Source organism: Crocuta crocuta, unplaced genomic scaffold (genome assembly GCF_008692635.1).
Source record: "Crocuta crocuta isolate KB4526 unplaced genomic scaffold, BGI_CrCroc_1.0 scaffold99, whole genome shotgun sequence".
NCBI lineage: Eukaryota > Metazoa > Chordata > Mammalia > Carnivora > Hyaenidae > Crocuta > Crocuta crocuta.
In genome coordinates, this window is record NW_027551560.1 from 3,596,302 (window position 1) to 3,618,533 (window position 22,232).

At 47.9% G+C, this 22,232-nt stretch overlaps 1 protein-coding gene across 4 annotated transcripts in view; it reads right to left on the minus strand.

The window, feature by feature from the left end:
* Nucleotides 1–22,232, minus strand: part of GOLM1 (golgi membrane protein 1) — a 49,942-nt gene that overhangs the window by 11,431 nt on the left and 16,279 nt on the right. For all 4 annotated transcript variants that reach the window (XM_077749564.1, XM_077749562.1, XM_077749561.1 and 1 more), the window contains 3 exons: nt 11,382–11,436; nt 7,972–8,074; nt 799–928 (listed from right to left, as the gene is read on the minus strand). In XM_077749564.1, coding sequence (XP_077605690.1) covers nt 799–928; nt 7,972–8,074; nt 11,382–11,436 — 288 coding nt within the window. The remainder of the gene's footprint in view (nt 1–798; nt 929–7,971; nt 8,075–11,381; nt 11,437–22,232) is intronic.

Consider the following 22,232-nt stretch of genomic DNA (forward strand, 5'->3'; position numbering starts at 1 on the left):
AGCAAAGTGGGGCACACACACACAATATTATTCAGCCATAAATAGGAATGAAGTACTCACACACGCAAACACACGGACGAACCTTGAAAGCATTAGGCTAAGGGAAAGGATCTAGACACAAAAGGCCAAAAATTTTATGATTTATGAAATGTCCAGATAAGGCAAATCTATAGAGACAGAAAGTAGATTAAATGGTTTTCTAGGAATGAGTGGGGAGAGCTAATGATTATGGGTTTTATTCAGGGGTAATGAAAATGTTCTAAAATAGACTGTGATGGTCACACTTTTGAATATACTAAAAACCAATGAATTGTGACTAGTACATGGGTGAACTGTACGGAATGAGAATAATCTCTCAGTAAAACTACTACATTTAAAGCTAACAAAGATTTCCTGACGGCTTCAAGCAGCAGCTTCACGGGCCAAGCATCTCACACCTGCCAGCCTGGGCTCTCAGCCCCACCGCTGACCAGCTGGTGCAGGCGCCACAGTATTTAACCATCTCCACCAGCCTCGGGGCCTTCAAAACCAGAACAACCCCAACTGTCTCCCAGGGAAACTGTGGGCTTAAAATGAAGTGACCTTGGTAAAGCCCTGATCACAGGGCCGGGGCCAGAGCCCAGCATACCCAGTCAGACTCCCAGTGTCCAGGGGCCAGGCTGGGGTGTCTCAGGGAACCAAATCCACTAGGGGCAGCAGAGGTGAGAGCAAACCAGACAGCAGAGAAGGGAACAGAACACCTGAACTGAGGGAAGGAATGTCTTTCGGAAATCCTGCACAGAGAAAACCCAGGATTACCTGCTGGCCTTGGTCCTTTTTTTCATTCAGGTCCCTGGAAGCGACAGCTTCATTTCCCTTTTTGGTGACTTCCTCTATTCGCTCCTCACACTGCTCCTTCACCTCTTTCATCTGATTGATGCACTGGCTCCTTTGGTGAAAGAAAGCAAGAGAAAAGACAAATATTTAGGGATGTGTCTATACACCAAGTGCTTCCTGCCATGATCATGGAATCCACTGTGTCAATAAGAGACACAGCTCATTGTCTTCCTGCTTCCAGCTCTGTATCTCAAGAGGGTACATAAGGCAGGGCAACATGTGTGTTTCAATTATTAAATGGCAAGAAACCTAGTTGACTGAAACTTACTAAAACTGTGTCACATTGTTCTAAAACAGGTGAATTTTACTGGTTAGAAAAAGTGTTTTTAAATATACAATGTGTGTTGCAGCGCCTGGATGGCTCAGCTGGTTGGGTGTCCGACTCTTGATTTCAGTTCATGTCATGATTCCAGGGTCATGGCATCAAGTCCCACACTGGGCTCCATGTTGAGTGTGGAGCCTGCTTGGGATATCCTCATTCATTCATATTCATTCATTCTCTCTCTCTCTCTGCCCCTCTCCCCAACTCATGCTCTCTCTAAAATAAAAAAAAGGTAAAATTAAAATATATATATACAATCTGAGGTATATATTTGGTCTTGTCCCCACCTATTAGCTCAGAGCGCCTAAAAGCCCTTGGAATGGGAGAGTCTTCCGTTAGTCAAAGGGAGTCCCTTTGGACCAGACCTCAGATTATGCTAATTTTCTGGTTCATGAAGCCTTAGGATGGGGACTGGTGGCCAGTGGAAACAATCCCATGATTACAGGGTTGGACTTTCAGCCCACCCCCATCCTCCAGGGAATGGGGAAAGTAGAGATGCAGTTCAAGCATGCGACCAATGATTTAATCAACCATGCCTACATAATAAAATCTCCGGGTGATGAGGCATGGCAAGCTTCCCAGCTGGTGAACATATCAATGTACTAGAAAGGCAGCACCCCAACTCTGCTAGGAAAGGAGCTGTCTCCCCCACAAATGCCCTAAAGCCACGTCTCTACCATATAGCTGTTCCTGAGTTACATCCATTATAATAAAACTGCAGTTGTAAGTATAGCACATGCTTGACATCTGTGAGTCATTCTAGAGAATTATCAACTCTGAGCAGGTACCCAAAGTAGAGTTCAGGTGGCCTAGGGACACCCAGAACTTGTGGGTGTCATGTGAAGAGGGGAGAGTCTTGGGACCAAAGCCCCTTTACCTGTGGGGTTTGTTCTAACTCTGGACAGTGTCAAAACCCAACTGGACTTCCGCTTCTGGGAAGATGGAATAGATGTATTTTTCCCTATTCCTCCCGTTAAGCATAACTAAAAACCCTGGGCATTGTGTTTGAAACAAACAAGAGGCCTGAACAGTAGAGAGAAGAAGGCAGACTGGCTAGGGACTCGGATCCACAGAACACCACAGTGGCATCAGTGGAGAGCAAATGGGAAACCTGTGTTTCCACCCACCCCTGACAGGAATGCATCCTCTTCCCATGGGGAGGTGTCGGAGGGTGTCCGAGAGAGTCCTGGCCTTTCCAACTGAGAAATCACTCAGTCTAAGCAAAGAAACAGAAGCAAAGAAACAGAAGATGTAAAGAAGAATCAGACAGAAACCTCTGAAGTGAAAAATGCAATAACTGGGGCACCTGGGTGGCTCAGCTGGTTGAGCATCAGGCTCCCAATTTCAGTTCAGGTCATGATCTCACCATCATGAGTTGGCTTCCACACTGGGCAAGGAGCCTGCTTAAGATTTTCTCTGTCTCTCCACCTCTGCCCTCCCCTGCTTGTGTTCTCTCTCTCTCAGTCAAAAAAAAAAAAAAAAAAACAATACCCAAAATTAAAGAGCTGAATGAATGAATGAAAATAGCAGAATGGAGGAAAGAATCCATGAACCAGAAGACAGAACAATAGATATTACCCAATCTAAACAACAAAAAGAAAAAAGATTGAAAAAAAAAACAAAAAACAGAACAAAACAAAACTGCTTGGGGGATTTGTATGACGATAACAAAAGTCTAACATTCATGTTGTCAAAATCTGGGAAGAAGAAAAAGACTTTCCCAGCAAGGCCCACATAACTAATCACTCTATCCCCAAGATATCACTCTTATTCACTCACTCCGTAACCACAGGATACAGTCAGTCTTGCCCAGACCACTCTGAGTTCCCCATTTCTCTGTCTTTTCTAGAACAAGTCCTAATTTCCACTCTCTATTCCCCATTTTTTAGAACTCCATTCTTAATGACCTTCCCTAAGAAGTCTGTTTTTGGCTAATAGATAAACTAGGTCATTTTCATGAATCCTTAAGAAACAGCATCTAAAAGCACTTTCAAAAAGTAGGTAAGTTAGCATATCAGGTTTGGCTGGGTGAAAACACAAAGGTCAAATGATAGCAATCTGCTTCTTCCTCAATGAAAGCCTTATGTAGGCAGTCCAGGGCCAGGGGTGCAACTCTTGAGTCATCAGGGATATGGGCTCCTCTTTCTGCTTCAATATGCTAGCATTGGTTTCCAGCCTCATTATCCAGGATGGCCGCAGTGGTCAAGCCATCTTGTGTTAGTCCCAGGCAGCAGGAAGAAACAAAGAGGAAAAGGAAAGGAGAGGGGGGTGTGGTGGGCTGTCCTCACCTTCAGAAGCCTTCCTATAATCCCACACTACCCCTCCCTTTCCCCACTGGCCAGAACGTAGTCACTGGGCCATACTTAACTACAAGGAGGGTTAGGAATGCAGAATTACACGGGGGGGATAAAAAGACAATATATTTGGAGAAGGAATGGACAGTCTTTGCCATGGCCAGTTTCAAAAATATTTTGAACCACAAAAATATTAATGATTGCACAACAGTCCAAAGTTGAGAACATAAAGGATTAGAATTGGAGACACTGGCAGGAATTCATGCTTGGTTTAATATGAATACAGCTGGAAACATACAGAAATATTTATCAATGTCTGCATGTAACACAGGTTAGTACACACACACACACACACACACACACACAGTAGGTCTCTCTACTCTGTAGCTGATAGGGCCCAGAAACGATGACACCCTAGCAGCAACAAACACACCCAGGCCCCAGACCTTGGCTCCTTTACACCACCACTTAAAACAACCAAGGGCTCCTTAGAGAAATGGTTGATTGGGTAATTCTAGGAGACACAGGAGATGAGCCTGGAGCATCTTCTGGTGCCAGAGTGTCACGGAGTGCTCAAAAAGGGGGTGGGGGCACAATGCCGGGGTTAAGACCAAAGCAGGAACAATGTGACCAAAAAATAAATAAAATAGTAGTGGCTTACAACCCAAGGTATAAAATAGATATTCCTAAGTCCACACTGATATAAATAATTAGATATGTAGGAAGAAGAGCCAGACCTCCTGTGCAGGAAAATTTCAAATCGCTTATGTAGACACCCTGCCCTTAGGGAAATGGAGCGTAACTCCCCAATCTTGAAGTGTAGGCTACGCACACTGACTTCCTAAGAAAAAAGCACAGAGGAAGAAATAAGAGTAAGTTTATGAAGAAGCCTGATAAACCCTACGTCGATAAGGTAAAGATTAACAAGAGTGAGAAGCCCTGTGGACAGCTGGTACCCTTGATACTGGGCTGATGGAAGTGGCACTTTACCTCTGTGGCCTTCCTTCTGGAAATGTGCTGCCCCAGTTTAATCAGGAAAAAAAACACACCAAATAAATCCCAAATGGAAAACATTCTACAAAATACCTGACCAGTATTCCTATCAAGATTATAAACAGTAAGTCTGAGAAGTCATAGCCAAGAGGACTCTAAGGAAATAGGATGAGTAAGTGTAATGCGGAGTCCTACAATGTTCATAGCAGCACTCTCCACAATAGCCAAAACGTGGCAAGAGCCTAAGTGTCCATCAACGAATGGATCAAGAAGATGTGGTTTATCTATATGATGGACTACTACNAATGTAGGGTCCTGGAAAAGAAAAATGACATTAGGGATAAACTGAGGAAACACAGATAAAGTATGAACTTTAGTTAATAATAACGTATCCACATTGGTTGATTGATCGTGACAAATACACCACATCCATGTAAAAGTGTTAACAGTAGAGGAAAATGGGTCTGCAGTTTATAGGAACTCTCTGTGACAACTCTGTAGCCTAAAACTATTCCAAAATTGAAGATTTATTTTTAAAAAATAAAAATGAACTGAGCAGGACACCCACCCAGCTGGTGTCTGAGAATTGTTGTTGGAGCATCTAATCTAATTCAGACTGAGCCCCCATTTAGCTAAAATATTCTGAAGCATCACTGTAGCTTTCTGCCTAGGATTTATTTTCAGAGTATCTTGTGTGTCAGGGTTGAAAAGTGATGGGAGAATTACCCACCTGTACAGGGAAGTAAGGAAGTAAGGAGGTGGGAGGTAAGGAAGGAAGGGAAGTGGGATGTGACATGAATGTCTGACACTGACCAGAGTCAGAGGAGAGGGAGTAATGAAGCTGAACCCAGAAGCCAGACTTGGGGTTTCCTGGCTCTGTGCCATTGCTGAGTCACAGGCCTTTCAGAGCCAGGTATGGGTGCACTCAACCCAGAACTCCTGTAATGTGCCCTTCAATTCAAAGGACTTAGTGGGTCTCAATGATCCACATGGAGAGAATGGCATCAGGCAGAAACAATGAAAGACTTCCTGACCTTGGAGAGCTTGAAGAACAAGAGAAGACATGTTGAAAAACTCATTTTAAATAAAATCCTTACAAACACACAAGTCACAGGTGGTAGACCAGTAACAAAGTAGCGTAAACACAGAGAACACGAAGAGAGATATCTCGATCCTCAAAGTACTAACCATTCCAATTCACTGTTACGAGACAATATCTCAGAAGCAAATGAACAGGTGCACAGCCATTCCTCAACCTTTAAAAACCTACCAACGAGGGGCGCCTGGGTGGCTTAGTCGGTTAAGCGTCCGACTTTCGCTTAGGTCATGATCTCACGGTTCGTGGGTTCGAGCCCCGCGTCGGGCTCTGTGCTGACTGCCAGCTCAGAGCCTGGAGCCTGTTTCAGAGTCTGTGTCTTCCTCTCTCTCTGACCCTCCCCTGCTCATGCTGTCTCTCTCTCTCTCTCCTAGAAATAAATAAAACATTAAAAAAAAAAAAAAAACCTACCAACGAGAAATACTGTACTGTTTTCACCTGCTCTCAGCCCTGCAAAAATCAAGTTCAAAGAGCCTCTCTCCCAGCCTTGTGGATGAGGCTCAGCTTTCCACATTCAGCTCAACAGCATTAAGGGAACAAGCTCAGATGAAGGTCCAATTCTAAGACGCAGATCACGTGGACTGTGAAAGTGTTAACTTCCTGAAGGCTTTGGGTTAGTTTGCTCTTCCACACGTGTAGTAAACATTCAGTCATTAACCAGAACTAAAAAGACAGCCACACAGGACTTGGCTACCAGTGATTATTCTAACGGGTGGAGTCATTGTAAATGGAATGTACACAATACAGGGCTCTATCGAGGCATGTGACCCTATCATCCCGGACATGGATCATCAGACTGCTGCCGTTGCATTCCAGCAGTGGCTTTTGCAAACTATTTCCTCATGGCGTGGAAATGAGATGACACGCAGTTCATGTGAGAAAGCAACCCTCAGTGCTCTTGGGAGACAGCCTGCTTGTGAGCCAGTATGTGGATCAAGTACAGTGATTGCTTAGTGATGTCTGCCACAGGTGCCGGAGTGAGAAGCAGGGATATTGTAGAATATTAACCAGCCATTTTTAATGATATGACATTTTGGAGCAGTATGGACTTTTATTTATACCTAATGCAAGTACGTGGAAAAAATGATTTTAAAATGTTACTGGTGACTACCATTACATGAGAAATTGTATGACCTCGGACAAGGATTAGGGAGAAGTCAGCAAATGGAAAAGAGGACCGGGCTCCTATGTGGCTGGTGCCTGTGAATCCCAGATTCCCTGCGCGGGAATTATTCTGCCTTTATGGGGAAAAAATACACAGACAACAACTTACTCTCCAGTCCCTAAGTTGCTTTATACTATCCTACTATGGGGTCTAGCTAACTTTTTAGAAGTTTATCATTACATTTTGATCATAAAAATACTCCGAGAAGTAGAAGTATAGGGTTTTTTAATGCAACGGACCATGTGCTTAGAGCAGACTATCGTAACTGGAGACAGAATGGATAGCATGGTGGCTGGGGTTAGTAATACCATGCTGGAACCTGGAACCTGCCGAGAGCGTGGACTGTAAGTGTTCTCACCACACACACAGAAGGATTAGGAATAGTTAACTAGCTTGATCGGGGACACCATTTCACAAGGTACAGGCATATCAAAAGATCACACTTCATTCCTTACATCTACATAATGATTATTTGTCAGTCATATCTCAGTAAAGCTGAAAAATAAAAGTACTCCATTCTCACTCCAGAAATATGGAAAGACACTGAAGTCTTTTCAAAGAAACAGAACACCCACAATGCCAACACCCAGAAATAAATCAGCAATTATTACACCAAAGTGCCAGTCAGTCTAGGAGATGGACGTGGGGCACATCTGAGCACGTCAGGAAAATGTTTTTAAAAGCTTTCGATTGTTGACTTAACCATCAGTACTCCTGCACTTTCAAACTTTATGTAACTTTACAAAGTCTGCTGATAAGCGGGTGCCTGGGAGGCTCAGTCGGTGAAGCCGGCTCCTGGTTTCAGCTCAGGTCCTGATCTCATGGTTTGCAGGTTCAAGCCCCATGCCTGCTTGGGATTCTCTCTCTCCCTCTCTCCCTCTCTCTCCCCCTCCCCCACTCGTGATTTTTCTCTCTTAAAATAAACATTTTTAAAAATATTTTATGTAAAAAAAAAAGTGTGTTGATAAAGTCATTTCCTGCTAAGGAGCACCTCCCCCTTGCTTACTTTGTATTAGGAACCACCGGTTTATCCACAGCTTTCTGAGGCACTGCCCACACGTACATAATAAGGTACACTGTTCTAACGGACACCCCTGGAAGGACTGGACCTCCCACAGAGTCCGAATGCAGGAAGGGGGAGCCTAGCTTATGGCCACCGCCCGCCCCCTTGCACAGAACACACCAGCCCCCGGGGGGTGCACACTAGACGTGCAGACACACTCACAGGTCGTAGGAGAACTTCCTCTCCAGGTTGGTCTGGTTCCTCTGAAACTGGAGCACATCCTGCTGCAGCCTGCCGTAATTCTTCTGCAGGGCCTTCAACTGGTCTGAGCCAAGAGGAGCACCCAGAATCGTGCAGGTCACAGGCACAGCCGGCGTGACAACAGCGGATGCATGGGAACACAGCGGGCGGTGGCACACGGGACAGTAGGGAAGAAGGAGAGAGGTTGAGGACATTCCAGAACCATGGAGGAGCCCTGGAAATCAGCAACCCAACCCGAAGCTGCACCTCCATTTCTTTCCAAACCTCTCACTTAAGTCTCCTTCTGGACCTCTGACCCTTCAAATGCATCAGGGGGCTCTATTCACTTGTTTCTGTCTTGGACATCCTAAACCCTGAGCTGTCCCACAAGGTGACACATGTCACTGTGTCCCTGGCAGACTCATTCAGCCTGTGAAACACTGATTTCGACATGTGCTCAGAGAGGGAGCCCCTCATGGCGAACCCCGACCTCGGCCACCAGACCCCCCCACCAGAGGCCCCTCCTGTGACTCCGCCAGGCCAGTGACTCCTCTAAGCATCCGGACCCCATCTGGGACACAGCAGCTCTCCTTGAGGAAACGCACCAGTCCATCCCTGCTGCCCTGCCCTTCGGCTCCTAAAAGCCTTGCAGAAAAAAAAAGCACCTGACAAAGCACCAGTCTGGGCAGGAAAGGGAAGCTGCCATGGAGGTGATAGCAGAGTGGCCAGATGGCCACCACCGGGGCCCGGGCCGCAGCCCTCGATGCACACCGGCATCCTGGAAGTCTGTCCTCATCCCTCCGTATCTACATGGCTCTCCGCGGGGGAGAATAAAATTAAATAAAAGCAAAGGATTCCATGAAATGCTGAAACACACTGCAACAAGGATCAGTCTTGCAAGCATTTCCAGAACATGCTCAAAGACTTAAAACTGTACGGCTGCAGAGCCACAGTGGATGCCTGAGGCTGAGGCAGGGGACTGACTACGAAGGGTTGGGGGGCACCTCCTAGAGGGACAGGGCCTGGTCTCAACTCTGGTGGTCAAGTGTACCTTCAAAGGGTACACTTTACTGAGTAAATCACACCTCAGTAAACCTCACTTTAAAAAAAAATTCCTGGGGCGCCTGGGTGGCTTAGTCGGTTAAGCGTCCGACTTTCGCTTAGGTCATGATCTCGCGGTTCACGGGTTCGAGCCCCGCATCGGGCTCTGTGCTGACTGCCAGCTCAGAGCCTGGAGCCTGTTTCAGTCTGTGACTCCCTCTCTCTCTGACCCTCCCCTGCTCACGCGGTCTCTCTCTCTCTCTCTCCTAGAAATTAAAAAAAAAAAAAAATACTGACATCCAGAACACGGATGAATCTGGAAAGGCCAGACAAGACGAGGCGACTCTGCAAAGGCCCCGGCAGTCAGGTGACCCACGGAACTCCGTGTGACCCTGCGTCTCTCCTCCTCAGATCCTTAGAACCAGAGTCAGAACTAGGATTCTAGCCCCACCCTGTGCAATGCCCCGAACTACAATGTAAGCCACGTCGGTAAACCACATTTTTAAGAACTAAACCAAGTGTAGTATGAACTTTAACAAAACACCTGATTTAACTCGACAGCTATGCAACATTATCATGCCAACACAGAATGGATATAAAAAATTATGAATATTTTATATTCTCTCCCTCACGCTATGTGCTGGACAATCATAGCATGTCTCCATGCAGACGTTAAATCCACCCTGGGAATTCTGGATGTGAAGTTAGCTTTCACAAAATTTACCCTTAAAAAGTAGACCCAAAAACAGTGTTCTCAATAATGGAGTCAAGTTTCAGTTTTAAACTTACTGAAAATTAAACAAAAATGTCAATTCTAGTTCCTTCCCATGAGCCACATTTCAAGTGCGCGCTGGCCACACGGTTCTTGGCCACCACTCTGGATACTGTGGCTGCAGACGAACCTTTGCATCCCAGAGGCAGAACTGAGGGTCAGGGGGATGGGAGTAGTCTCCTACCCCCTGCAAAGGTCAGCCCTCGAGGGGACCAGTGCTCCATGATTTCCCATTCTCCAGGGCCATCCGGGCTGTAAGCACTCCAGTCCCAGCAGAAGGGAGAGCCGAGCACAGAGGGGCTCACCCACTACTGCCCCCACTGCTGCTTCATTGGGCCTGACAGAAACCCAGCCTTGAGTGCCAAGCTGAATCAGGGCAGCAAAGAAATGGAATTAAGTTGGGCTGGATAATTTTTACAATCTTCTTAAAGAAACTCTGAATTGGGGGCGGCCCCACTGAAAAAAATCCTATATATGCCATATATGTATGTTATATATATCACATGACATATGAAAGGTGACCTTCTCAACCTATCAAAAAGTGAGAATCTGAATTCTTCCGTACTTAATATTATACAGAGAGGTAAAAGTTAGCACCTGAGGTCCCTGGGTGGGGGAAAAGACCTGTATTTTGGAACACTGCTGGGAGTATATGACAGCAAAGCCCCTTGGGCATAAAGTTCCTCTTAGGAATGTAACAGACACCACCTACTCCCCCACAGGTTCCCCTCAGGAATTTGACAAAAGACCTAACTAAAAACAGGTAGACCATAAGACATATGACCCACAAGGAACGGCCTGGCCATAGACCACCCCTCACATGATGGAAACGAGCCAGTCAGGAATGGACCAGCCCTAGAGCTATCCAGCCAGTAAGGGTAGGACCTGAGAAGGAACAAGGGGTCAGGAAGGGGAGGGCTAACCAGAACCTTATTAAACAAGCATCCTTGCATCAGTCCTCAGGCACTCACTTTCAAATGTCCCCTCTCCGTGAAGACAGCTTTCCTACTACTACTCTTCCTTTCTAATTTTATGCTCTAATAAACTTTTGCCTGCTGCTCATTTTATTTTGTGTCCACCTCTTCAAAGTGGGGAGACAAAGAACTCCAGGTATTGAGGTAAAAAAAAAAAAAATCCTACAACAGTAACACCTTGTAATGTGTTCAACATTTTTGAAAGGAAAAGCTCTTTAAGGAACTATAGTTTAGCAAAAAGAGTACACCAAACATTACTCAATTTGAGGCACCTGGGTGGCTCAGTCACTTAAGTGTCTGACTTTGGCTCCGGTCATGAGCTCACAGTCCATGAGTTTGAACCCCACCTTGGGCTCTCTGCTGTCAGCTCAGAACCTGCTTTGGATCCTCTGTACCCTCTCATTCTGCCCCTCCCCCACACTCACTCACTCTCAAAAATAAACATTAAAAACAAAACAAAACAAAAAACCAGATTACTTGGTTACTTGTGATCTTATCCATCATTAGATTAGAATGGGAGCCACTGGCTACAGAGGAACAAGAGGGAAGGTGGGCTTTTCCTAAAAGATCTAATGTCTGGTGTTAAAGAGGGGATTAGAACTCACCTTGCAGGGTTCTGATGAGCTTCTCACCTGTGGTGATATTATTCACCAAAACCGCCTGCAAGGAAGATAAACACAAAATCAAACACCCACAACCTAAAAACTTAGAAGAGCCTTGATAAGATGTCCCTACTGGAAAAAAAGGGAGCAGTGCCCCCCCCCACCCCTGCCCCCACCTCCCAGCAGCTGTTGGGAGCGACCCAGCAAGCCCTCTGGATGGGCACTCAGATACTTCTGCAGCCCAAAAAGGAGTTCACATGTTGGCAGGTTTGCTTTGTGAACAAGAGCCTGTAACCAGAGCAAGGGGTAAATGGATACTCCTGCTCGACTTGGACTCCAGGACGTGCTCCCCTCCACGGTCTCCGGACTTTCTCTGGGGAAACCCAGGTGCAGCCACAGGTCAGACCACACCCTGAACTAGCAGAGGAGAGGAAGGGATGGTGGGGGGGTGGACAGGAAAGAGGGTTCACAGGAGGGTACAGCAAACTGGGAAGGCTGAAAACGGAGGAGGAGGAAGAACCACACAGGGCTCAGGAGAACAGTGAAAACTGAGGACACAGTGAGGGAAGGAGTGAGGAGTGTAATGTAACACGCGACCCTCGAGTGAGAGCGGCTGACCACTTTCACCAGGCACCCTTCTCCTCATCTACCCGTTCACTTACTCTCCACACCAGGTTCTAAGGGATCCCATTTTATTTTTTAACTTTTTTTAATGTTTTATTATTTCTAAGAAAGAGGGAGAGAGCAGGAGCAGGGGAGGGTCAGAGAGAGAGGGAGATACAGAATCTGAAACAGGCTCCAGGCTCTGAGCTAGCTGTTAGCACAGAGCCCGACTCAGGGCTTGAACCCAACGAACCCTGAGATCATGACCTGAGCCAAAGTCGGAGGCTTAACCGACTGAGCCACCCAGGCACCCTGAGTATCCCATTTTAAAGGACAGGAAACTGAGGCACAGACTGATAAGAGACTCAAGGCCATGAGGCTTTCTTCACGGCAAACAGGCAATGCCTAAACCCATGCTCCAGCAGGCCCGATCCAGAAAGCTAGCTGGTGATCACTGCTTGCCAAATTGGGATCTAAACCGCCAGCACGATACCAGGCTCGCGGGCTGTACCAGTGCTAAAAGCAACGGAAAACCTGAAAAAGAGGGGACTAGAATATTAAATGGTAGAGCACATCACACAGGTAAGGTGTTGTTTTGCGCACACACACACAGAGCTGTGCACCGGGCCACTGTGTGAACGTGTCCTACCTCATCATAATCAACGAAGTCTGCAAGACCCCACACACACAGGGGACAGGCTGCCCATATCTTGGACACACCTGTCGGCCTGCTTATGGTGGATGATGACAGCCCTGCCACCTCCTGCGTCTGGCTTCCTCCCGGACCTCTGTCCATCCTTTACTCTTTCTTGGGCTTGGACAGGGCTTTCTGTAGTATGGGGGTGTGCTCCCGGAAACGAAATGGAGCCAAACGAATCATGTTTATTTTGGGAGCTCTGAAGACACAGAACATTTTCTGGCACAACAGGAAGGAAGTCACAGTGATGGTATCTGGACAATTAATCTCTCCAGGAGAGATCGCCCTGAGGGGTGTTTGCAGATACTCTGGTAGGTGCGGGAAAGAAGAGAGCTCTGAGTGGCAAGTTGTGAGGGAGGAGGGGAGGCTCCCACAGCAGGGAGTCAGATTTGCACAGCTCAGAAAAGCCTTGCCCAAGTTCAGCTGCAGACACGAAAGACGACCACAGCATCGCTGCTGCAGTCCCACTTCTAACTCTACAGCCAAAACAACTCAGAGCAGAATAGTTAAAAGATATCCATATCCCCGTGTTCATAGCAGCGCCATTTACAACCACCAAGAGCTAGAAGCCAGCCACCTTCGAGAGACTGAATACAGAACATGTGGGATCTACATCTAATGGAATATCATGCGGCCTTGAAAAAAAAAAAGAAAAAAGGACTGCTATATGCTGTCACAACATGGGAGAACCTGGAGGACAGCGTGCAAAGCAAAATCAGCTAGCTGCAAAAGGATAGATATGGTTGGGTTCTATTCATGTGCTGTGTCTACAGCAGTCACAGGAACAGAAAGAAGAAAGATGGCCTCCCCGGGGCTGGCAGAGGGGAAGGGCATTAGCAATTAATGGGTCCAGAGTCCCTGCGCTGCAAGGTGAGGGTCAGAGTTGGACTGCACAACAGTGGAACTGTACACTTGAACTTCCCACCTGGCACAGGTTTGGATACCACCTTCCCTCCAAACAGTGGTGCTGACACAAAACACAGAAAGAGGGGCGCCTGGGTGGCTCAGTCGGTTAAGTGTCTGACTTCGGCTCAGGTCATGATCTCACGGGTCGGGAGTTTGAGCCCCATGTCGGGCTCTGCACTGACAGCTTGGAGCCTGGAGCCTGCTTCAGATTCTGTGTCTCCCTCTCTCTGCTCCTCCCCAGCTCATTCACTCTCTCTCAAAACTAAACATTAAAAAAAAAAAAAAATAGAAAAGGAAAAGGGGCATTTAAGAGACTGCACCCTTATGATCTTCAAAAGCAGATCTCTCGTGGCTAAACCATTTCTATAAAAATCATGGCATTTTCACTTGTTCCTTCTCCACTCACTCCCCTTGGCCCTACTCCAAGAAATCCACATTGGAGTCTCCAACTGCCTGAGGGATGAGAAAGGCTTAGAGACTGCTGTGACCCCAACTACCTGAGATCTCTGTGTCCCACGTGACTCTATTCTTCCTAAGATATTTTAGTTCTCTTCCCCCGCCTGCTTACTGTGCATGGAAAAGAACAGACTCTGCCCAACTAAATGAGCAAAGGATCATAAAACATCATCAAGATATTTTATGTGCAGTTTTATATTTATTGAAAATCTCCTTAAATCATTTATGGGAAACAATGAAAATGCTTCTAGCTTTTTGGAGATTCAATGTAAAGAAAAAAAGCCTGCATTAGATAATATTATTTTTTAAATGAATTACATATGCTACTCCAAACAACCCAACTGTTTTTCCCATTTTGGGGTGTGTGTGTGTGTGTGTGTGTGTCCGTCCGTCCCCTGGGACACTCAGCAGCAGACGAGGAGGCAGGAAGTGCCACCAGAATGTAACTGGAGACTGAACTCAGAAGACCTCCAGATGAATCACCCACATACAAGTTAATCATAACCATTCTATTCTGGGAAATGAGTAGATGTGATCAAATTATTTCTACATTAGATTCCTAGAAAAATAAGCTCAACATTTCATAGTAAGTTTTCAAAGTAGTAATTTGACAATAAATGCTATCTCTCTAGAAGCTCCATAAGACATGAATGACTATCTTTAAAATCCTAACTTTTGGAACACTCACTGCAAGCGTGATGCAGATCACATAATAAATGAGAAAAGGTGACTTCTGCCATCTGTACTTGGCTTATTAAAATAATCTGCTTTGAGGGTTGCCTGGGTAGCTCAGTCAGTAGAGCTACCGACCCTTGATCTGGGCTCAGGTCATGGCCCCAGGATCTTGGGTTTGAGCCCCACATTGGGGTTGAGCATGGAGCCTGCTTGGGATTCTCTCTCTCATTCATTTTCTCTCTCTCTCTCTCTCTCTCTCCCCCCCCCGCCCCTCCCTTGCTCCATCTCTTGAATAAAAATTTAAAAATAATTAAAAACTTTTTAAAAAGAAAGAAACAAGGGCAGGGAGAGAGTGAATCCAATGGCAGAGAAGCGCCAATTACTTATTTATGGTACCCTGCTAAGATTACACTCTCATACCAGCACCACTCATATCACCAGCAAAGTACGGCCCGCCACCCTGACCACCTCACACCCACGGCCCCTGTGGGCCACATGCTAGGGGGACAGGCCTGTGGGAAGCACGCCGCCTTCCGGCCAAGAGGCCACAAGAATTCCAGAACTGAGCACGCCTTCCTGGTGTATGCACCAGGTACCCAGCACGAGCCCCAGGCCAGAGGCACCAATGTGGACCATCCACACTGCTACCTGGCTCCCCAGACAGGCCTTCTGCAAACATCAGAAGGAGGGGCCGCAGGGACATGTGACGCAGCAGAGCAGAGCTGCGTCCCAGCCCACAGGGAAGGCCCTCACAGAGGCTGGGTCTAAGCACCACGTGCAAGACCTACTCTCAGGAGTTAGAGCCAGGACCCCAAAAAGTATAGGAAAGTCCAGGAACTTGCAGCCGGACCTGATTCCAGGTCCAGCAGGTGGCAGGAGCACAGGAGTGAGTGTCCGTGCATGCACGTGGAGAGGGGGACAGACTGAGACAGGAACATCAGACATCAAAGGGAACATCAAAGGGACAAACACCATGCGATCCCACTTAGGTGAGAAGTGTAAGCGCAGTCAGACTCAGACACACACGGGAGGTACGACCGCCACTGCCAGGACTCAGGGGAGGGGGGAGGGAATGGGAGTTCATGTTTAGTGGGGACAGCTCCACTGGGGACAATGAGAACGCTCTGGAGGCGGGTGGTGCAACGGGTGCGCAGCAGTGGGAGCGTGACTAATGTCACTGCACTGTGCATTTAAATACGGTTAAAATAGTCGTTTTATCTCCTGTGCATTTCAGCACAATAAAAAACAACAGCAAACCCCCAGAAAGAGCACGAGGCAGGGAATGAGTGGGCAAGGGCGTGGATGCCAGAGAGCAGGAGTGGGCGAGGGGCGACACGAGACCAGGGGTGAGGGTGCGCATTCCGGGGGTCAGAGGATGACNTGGGTTCAAGCCAGGGAGTTGTGGGAGAAGGTCATGGGGAGACTAAGCAAAACTCCAGGTGAAGCTTGGTAAAGAGAAACACGCCCATCTGGGAAAATACCCATTATATGCAGGGCACAGCTGCTGTCTACACACAGAATGGCTGTCTGTCCTCTGTCGTGAAGGAAGCACAACACCCCCACCCCCCAGCTGGCTGGGCTGACTCTGGGATCAACCGGACAGGTCACCAGGTAGCCCCAGCTCTGCAGCGCAAGGTCCACTTTCCAGGGTGGTGACAAGCACGACGGCAAGGGGAGGGGCTTTGGACAGACAGTGGCCCACCCCCAGGGAGGGGCACATTGCTGGAGAGAGGGAGGAGGGGAGAAGGAGGGGGTGCAGACTGAGGAGACTGCCCCGCCCCCCCCCCAGCATCTGTCACAACTGCCTTTTAGGTCAAACCCACACAGGGACTGCAGTAGTCAGGGTCAAAAAGAACTCCCAGGAGGACCTGAACAGGACTTGTCCCAGGAAGTCCAGAAGGTTCCTTGATGCTTCTCCAGCAATTGACTAAGGCTAAGTCCACAAACCCTGGATTTGTCAGCAACTGCCTGCTGCCCTCTGGGTCCCTTCCCCCTGGAGCAGCTCCCATTCATCTTGCCCCTCATACCTACGCCTCAGCTCATCCCACTTTCCCATCCCAACAGCAGCTGGGAAGCCAGGCCTGGGTAGGAGAGCACCCCACACGGGGGTGGGGGTTGGGCGTAGGGACTGAAGATCTCCATCTCTGTGTTCAGAGGAAGACAAACACCCGTGGCAGCACAGACGGCACCAGCGATGTTCTTCAACCAGCCACAGAAACCCCGCCACTGGCCCTGCGGGGCTGGCATGAGGGGCCGCAGAAGCCGTGGGCCGAGCCCCTCCTGCGGGCATGTCCTTTTGTTCCCAAATGGGAATCTGCACAACTTCTCCACCCTCACCTGTGGATAAGGCCATGACTTTGCAAATTCGGACTTTTTGCAAAGAGGTGCAAACAGATACTGGGGGACTAGAGAGAAAGGAAAAAAAGGATGTAAATGGGGTCACAGAACCCACACGCTGTTCCTAAGCACAAATAATCCCAGAGCCCCACTTGTCAGGCCAAAGAGAAAATCCATGGAGAGACAGGTAGGTCAGGTGTCCTGTATGTATTTCATAGCAAACGCGTGTCCTGCAGTGCAGGGTCAAGAAGTTCAGAGGCAAACATAGGGTCTAGAGATGCTGCGTCTCCAGCCAGACAAAAGCCAGCCACCCCCCAACACCTGGCACCATAAGGAGGATGGAGATGCTCCTTCTGGGAAGAAGCCAAGTCCGGAGCCGGCACCTCCGCAGACACAGGAGAGCGATGCACTGAAAACGCACCTGCTCACCGCCGTCCCCCTCCCTGGCAAGTCCGCACTGCGCCTTCTGCTGGAATCAATCCCAGGTCCCTTCCCTCGGGGGCAGGAGGGAGGGGACGCCCCTGCAATCCAGGGACAGTGCAGAAAAGGGAGTCCGTGGGAGGGTCACATATTCTGTGGTTTCTCCTAACACACACTTTTCTAGCATGGGAGATAAATTACTCGAGTTTAATTATGAAGCTGTCTGAAGGCTGCATCTAGCCAGCAAACCAGAGAATTTACAGTCCGAACAGACCCTTTTTCCAGGGAGACAGAATTCCGATGGACTCCCTTTCCCAGTGTTCCTGCTGCTGCTACACAGGCCTTTCCACAGCCCAACTGTCTCAGGGCCTGTGGACGCCTCTCCCTGCTGCTCACCTCCATTCTGCCTCCTCCCTGCCCTGCTCCCTGGTCCAAGCGGGCCCCCCAGGCCCCAGGCCTGCCTTTCAAACCTCCAGAGAGCCGGCTGCTTTGTTCTACCAACGGCTCAACCCATGTGATGGCTCCCATCCTCAAACTCAAGTCCAAGCTCTTGAGTGGTTAAAAGATCCCTCTTAAAGGGGTGTCTCTGCTCTATCTGCCCAACGCTGCCCACCCCCATGGTCAGCCACCAGGGGCTGCTCCCACCTCCCCACACCCTGGGAGAGACACAGGCACTCCAGGTGAAGACAGGAGGGGACTCTTCCCCGGCTCATGCAGTACAGAACAGGGTCATCCTGCCTTGCCTGTCCAGAGGACGTGGCAGACTGGCTTCTCCGTGTCTGTGGCACACAACTAACTTGTACTGTGCCTTCCTGAATAGCAAAGGCTCTAACACGAAAGTACACCTCCCAGACTCATTCCCCATGGGATTTAGATTCCAATGGGAGGCATTCACTTGACACTGAAATGCTGCGCAGTTACAGGGCTGTAGGTACAGAACGGAGCAAGAAGCGGGGTGCCCCCGGCTCTGAGCTAAGGCTGCAGTGGCAGCCTCATGGTCCAGCCATCCAAGAGGCCCCCCCAGGATGAGATGCTCCTCCAGACCGTTCCCTCTCTTCTGTAGGCACCTACTTCCCTGCACTAAACTCTCTCTGCTTAAAATAGTTAGAATGGTTTCTCTGTCTGCAACTGGGCCCTGACAGACCCACTTACTCATCTGTTCCCTTCACTCAATGGGCAGACAACATACACAGCCTACTCCACCAGTGGGCACATGCCCAGCGCCTGGCAGAGTAAATACTGAATGGACAGACAGAAGGCTGACATGGGAAACAGGAAAGCTGTTCTAGAACACTTGACTCTTCCATCAATCACAGCGACGAAAGGGTATAAAAATCAAAGAAACTATTTTTATCTGTCCAAGTCCACTCTGGTCCCCCAAGAAAACTATCCCTCTGAAAGAAAATCACCATGCTCTCAGGGGCACAAGAAAAGCCACCCCAGAGAGAAAAAACTGGAACACTGAATGCTCTAAGAAAGTTTAGCAGGGTGAAGCCCAGGTGATGGAAAGCCCCAGAAACAAGAGCCCAGCCCCACAGGCCACTCTGCAGGTCTGGGAGCCAGCGCATGACCTCTCCGGGCCCGGTCCACACCTGTGAGCTAAGGATGGGCACCTCCAGCAATGAAGGGTGCGCCTGTGTGCGAAAGCACTCTGAAAAACCGGAAGCAGGACAAATGACCAGACTTCTTAGCGGTAGTCACTTCCTCTTTAGAAAGTCACTTTTAGAAACAAACTCAGTTACAGTGGAGAGGAATGGCCCCAGCCCCAAGTTCAAAAACTGCACAGGAACCCACAAGCCAAACCACTGTGGCCCACCCAGCTTTCACTGCCCCACAGATCACAGAAACTCCTACTAACCAATCCCTTACAATAGCAAAGCCCTCTGAAAGGCAGGGTATTTTCAGACCACACACACTCTCAAATAACGCTTTCTAGAGCCTTCCCCTGACCGCTTTACTGTGCAAGAGAGGACTGAAAGCTCACCGAGGAAGCTCACTGAGGCCACCTCAGTGCATGCATGAGTCACACAGGTGGGTGACAAAGGTGAGGCGAGCTGTCCCTGCAGCTTCCCAGCCACCTCTGTAAGCTTTTCTCTTTCTGGACACGTGACAGTTAACAGGTTGCCCGCATCCCCTCCTCAGGACCTCACTTAGCACTCTTGCTGTTTTCCAGGTCAGCTGTTTCCCCTCAGGAATGATGCAGGAACCTACTTCCACTACAAGTGAAATATTATTCAGCTGATGTTCTTCCTGACGCAGCAGTGTTAATTTGCGTATTTTGACAAATAAGTAAAAAGTCAAAATGGCTGCAAGAACAGCGCAGCAAGGATGTCACAAACACAACTATGGAAAAGGACACTATTTCTGACTCACTAGCAGGAAGCCCCACTTCCCCTGGCCCAATGCCACTGAGTAATTCGGGTTCTGTGAGACTCCTCCAAGCAGTTCGGAGACTAAGTGTAATCTGCCCCTCATGTGCCTTTAGGGCCACCTCATGGCTGTGGGGCAGCAACTAGTTGGGGTGGGGGTAGGGCACCGGAGATCCTGGTAGGTCCTCAGACCGGAAGACATCAATCAGCCTTCTGACAACAAAATAAAAGACTGGGCTAAACCACTCTGTGCCATCTTTAGGAGAGAAGCAGATCTTTGTAAGTGAATGTCCATTAGCTTTTGGCAAAAACTAACATCTGAGGATCTGTTTCTACTTAGACTTTTTAAATAACCTGTGTGAGGGGAACCTGGGTGGCTCAGTCGGTTAAGTGTCCGACTTCAGCTCAGATCACGATCTCAAGGTTCGTGTGTCTGAGCCCCACATGGAGCTTTGTGCTGACAGCTTGAAGCCTGGAGCCTGCTTCGGATTCTATATCTCCGTCTCTCTGCCCCTCCCCCGCTCACACTCTGTCTCTCTCTATGTATCTCTCTCAAAAGTAAATAAACATTAAAACAAAAACACATTAACCTGTTTGAAGGGCGCTTAGGTGGCTCAGCTGGTTAAGCATCAACTCTTGATTTCAGCTCAGGTCAATCTCACAGTTCATGAGTTCATGGCATGCAGCAGGCTCTACACTGACAGCAAAAAGCCTGCTTGGGATTCTCCCTCTCCCTCTCTCTCTCAAAATAAATAAATAAATGTTTTAAAAAAACCAAGCTGTTTGATATATAAAAATATATTCACCCATAAAAAACAAAAGTATTTCACCAAACACGTGGTGGCGGAAAAACGTGACCCCAAGGCCTTGATACTGTTCCCACAGTGCAAGAGAAGAGTGAAGGCTCCCACCCTTTTCAATTTGGGCTAGCCTTAGTGACATGCTCCTGGGAATGCCAAGGCAGTGACCCTGCTGACTTCTGAAGCAACCAATACAAGGCTGCTATAGTGGGTTGGACAGTGTACCCCCAAAATTCATGTTTACCCAGAATCTGAGAATAACATTTAGAAACAGGGTCTATGCCGATATAATCAAGGTAAAATGAAGTCATAAGGATGGTTCCCCGAGTTAGCAGGACTCAAGAAGCAAAGTTAGAGAGACCAGAGGGAAGATGGCCAGGTGAGGATGGAGGCAGAGACTGGGGCCAGCACACAGCAGGGGCCAGAAACGGGTAAGGAGGGATCACAGCCCTGCTAACACCTTGAAGTGGAGCTCCCAGCCTCTGGAACCAGGAAAGGAATCGGCTTGGGTGAACTTGCTATGCAGCAGCCCCCGGAAACGAATACAAAAGGTGACAACCTCCTCTGGCCCAAGCCCTCCCTCCCTGTCAGGATGGCACCCTGGGAACTCAGGCCCCTTGCTTCAAGGAAGCCTCACAGCCATGTGGGAAAAGTAAGCGCTACGGTCTTGACCCCACCGAGGTCTTGTGTCACTGAACACCAGACATAGGAGGGAGGGAACCTTCAGGCGATTCTTCACCCACCCACACAGAGAAATGCGTAACAGAGACAATTTTCTACAGAGCCCTCCCAAACGAGCAAAATAAATGCCACCAAGGTTTTAAATCTGTTTTGCGGTGATTTCTGATGCAACAATAGGTTACCAGAACAACACAAGTCTACATAATCCCATTTACCTGAATGACATGGATATCTTCATATTCAAAATACAATCGCCTATACCAATTAGATATGAAGGGAGTCTACAAAATTCCCTTCAGCAAACATTTAGGAAGAATATTCTCATTTAGGAAGAATATTCTCAGCCGCTAAGTGCATAAGGTATAATAAGCCAAGAGTTTCTGGGTTTTTAATGATGTGCAAAAACCAAACATGTTCAAATGTGTTTCTCATTTCAACCCCCACCCCTACTTATTTTCATAGCATACTTACATTTACAAAAACTTGAATATAACAATGATTTTTAAAAGTTTAGATGTAAACCTGCATGTTTTAAAAAGAGTGTTGCAGGGAGGTTTCTCAGTGGTTATCTCTGAGTGATGGAAGTACAGGGGATTTTTTTTTATTTTCAAAACTGTCAGAATAACAGTATTTCTGTCATTTAAAGTTTATTTACTTATTTTGAGAGAGCGCGCGTGCACACATGAGGAGGACGGGCAGAGAGAGAAGGCGAGAGAGAATCCCAAGCACGCTCCGCACTGTCATTGCACAGCCTGACACAGAGCTCAATCCCATGAACTTTGAGACCCTGACCTAAGCCAAACTCAAGTCAGACACTCAACTGACTGAGCCACCAAGGAATCCCTTGATAATTTAAAAGACATTTTTGTTAAGGCTGACTTACACAATCATGTTTTTGTTTGTTTCAAAA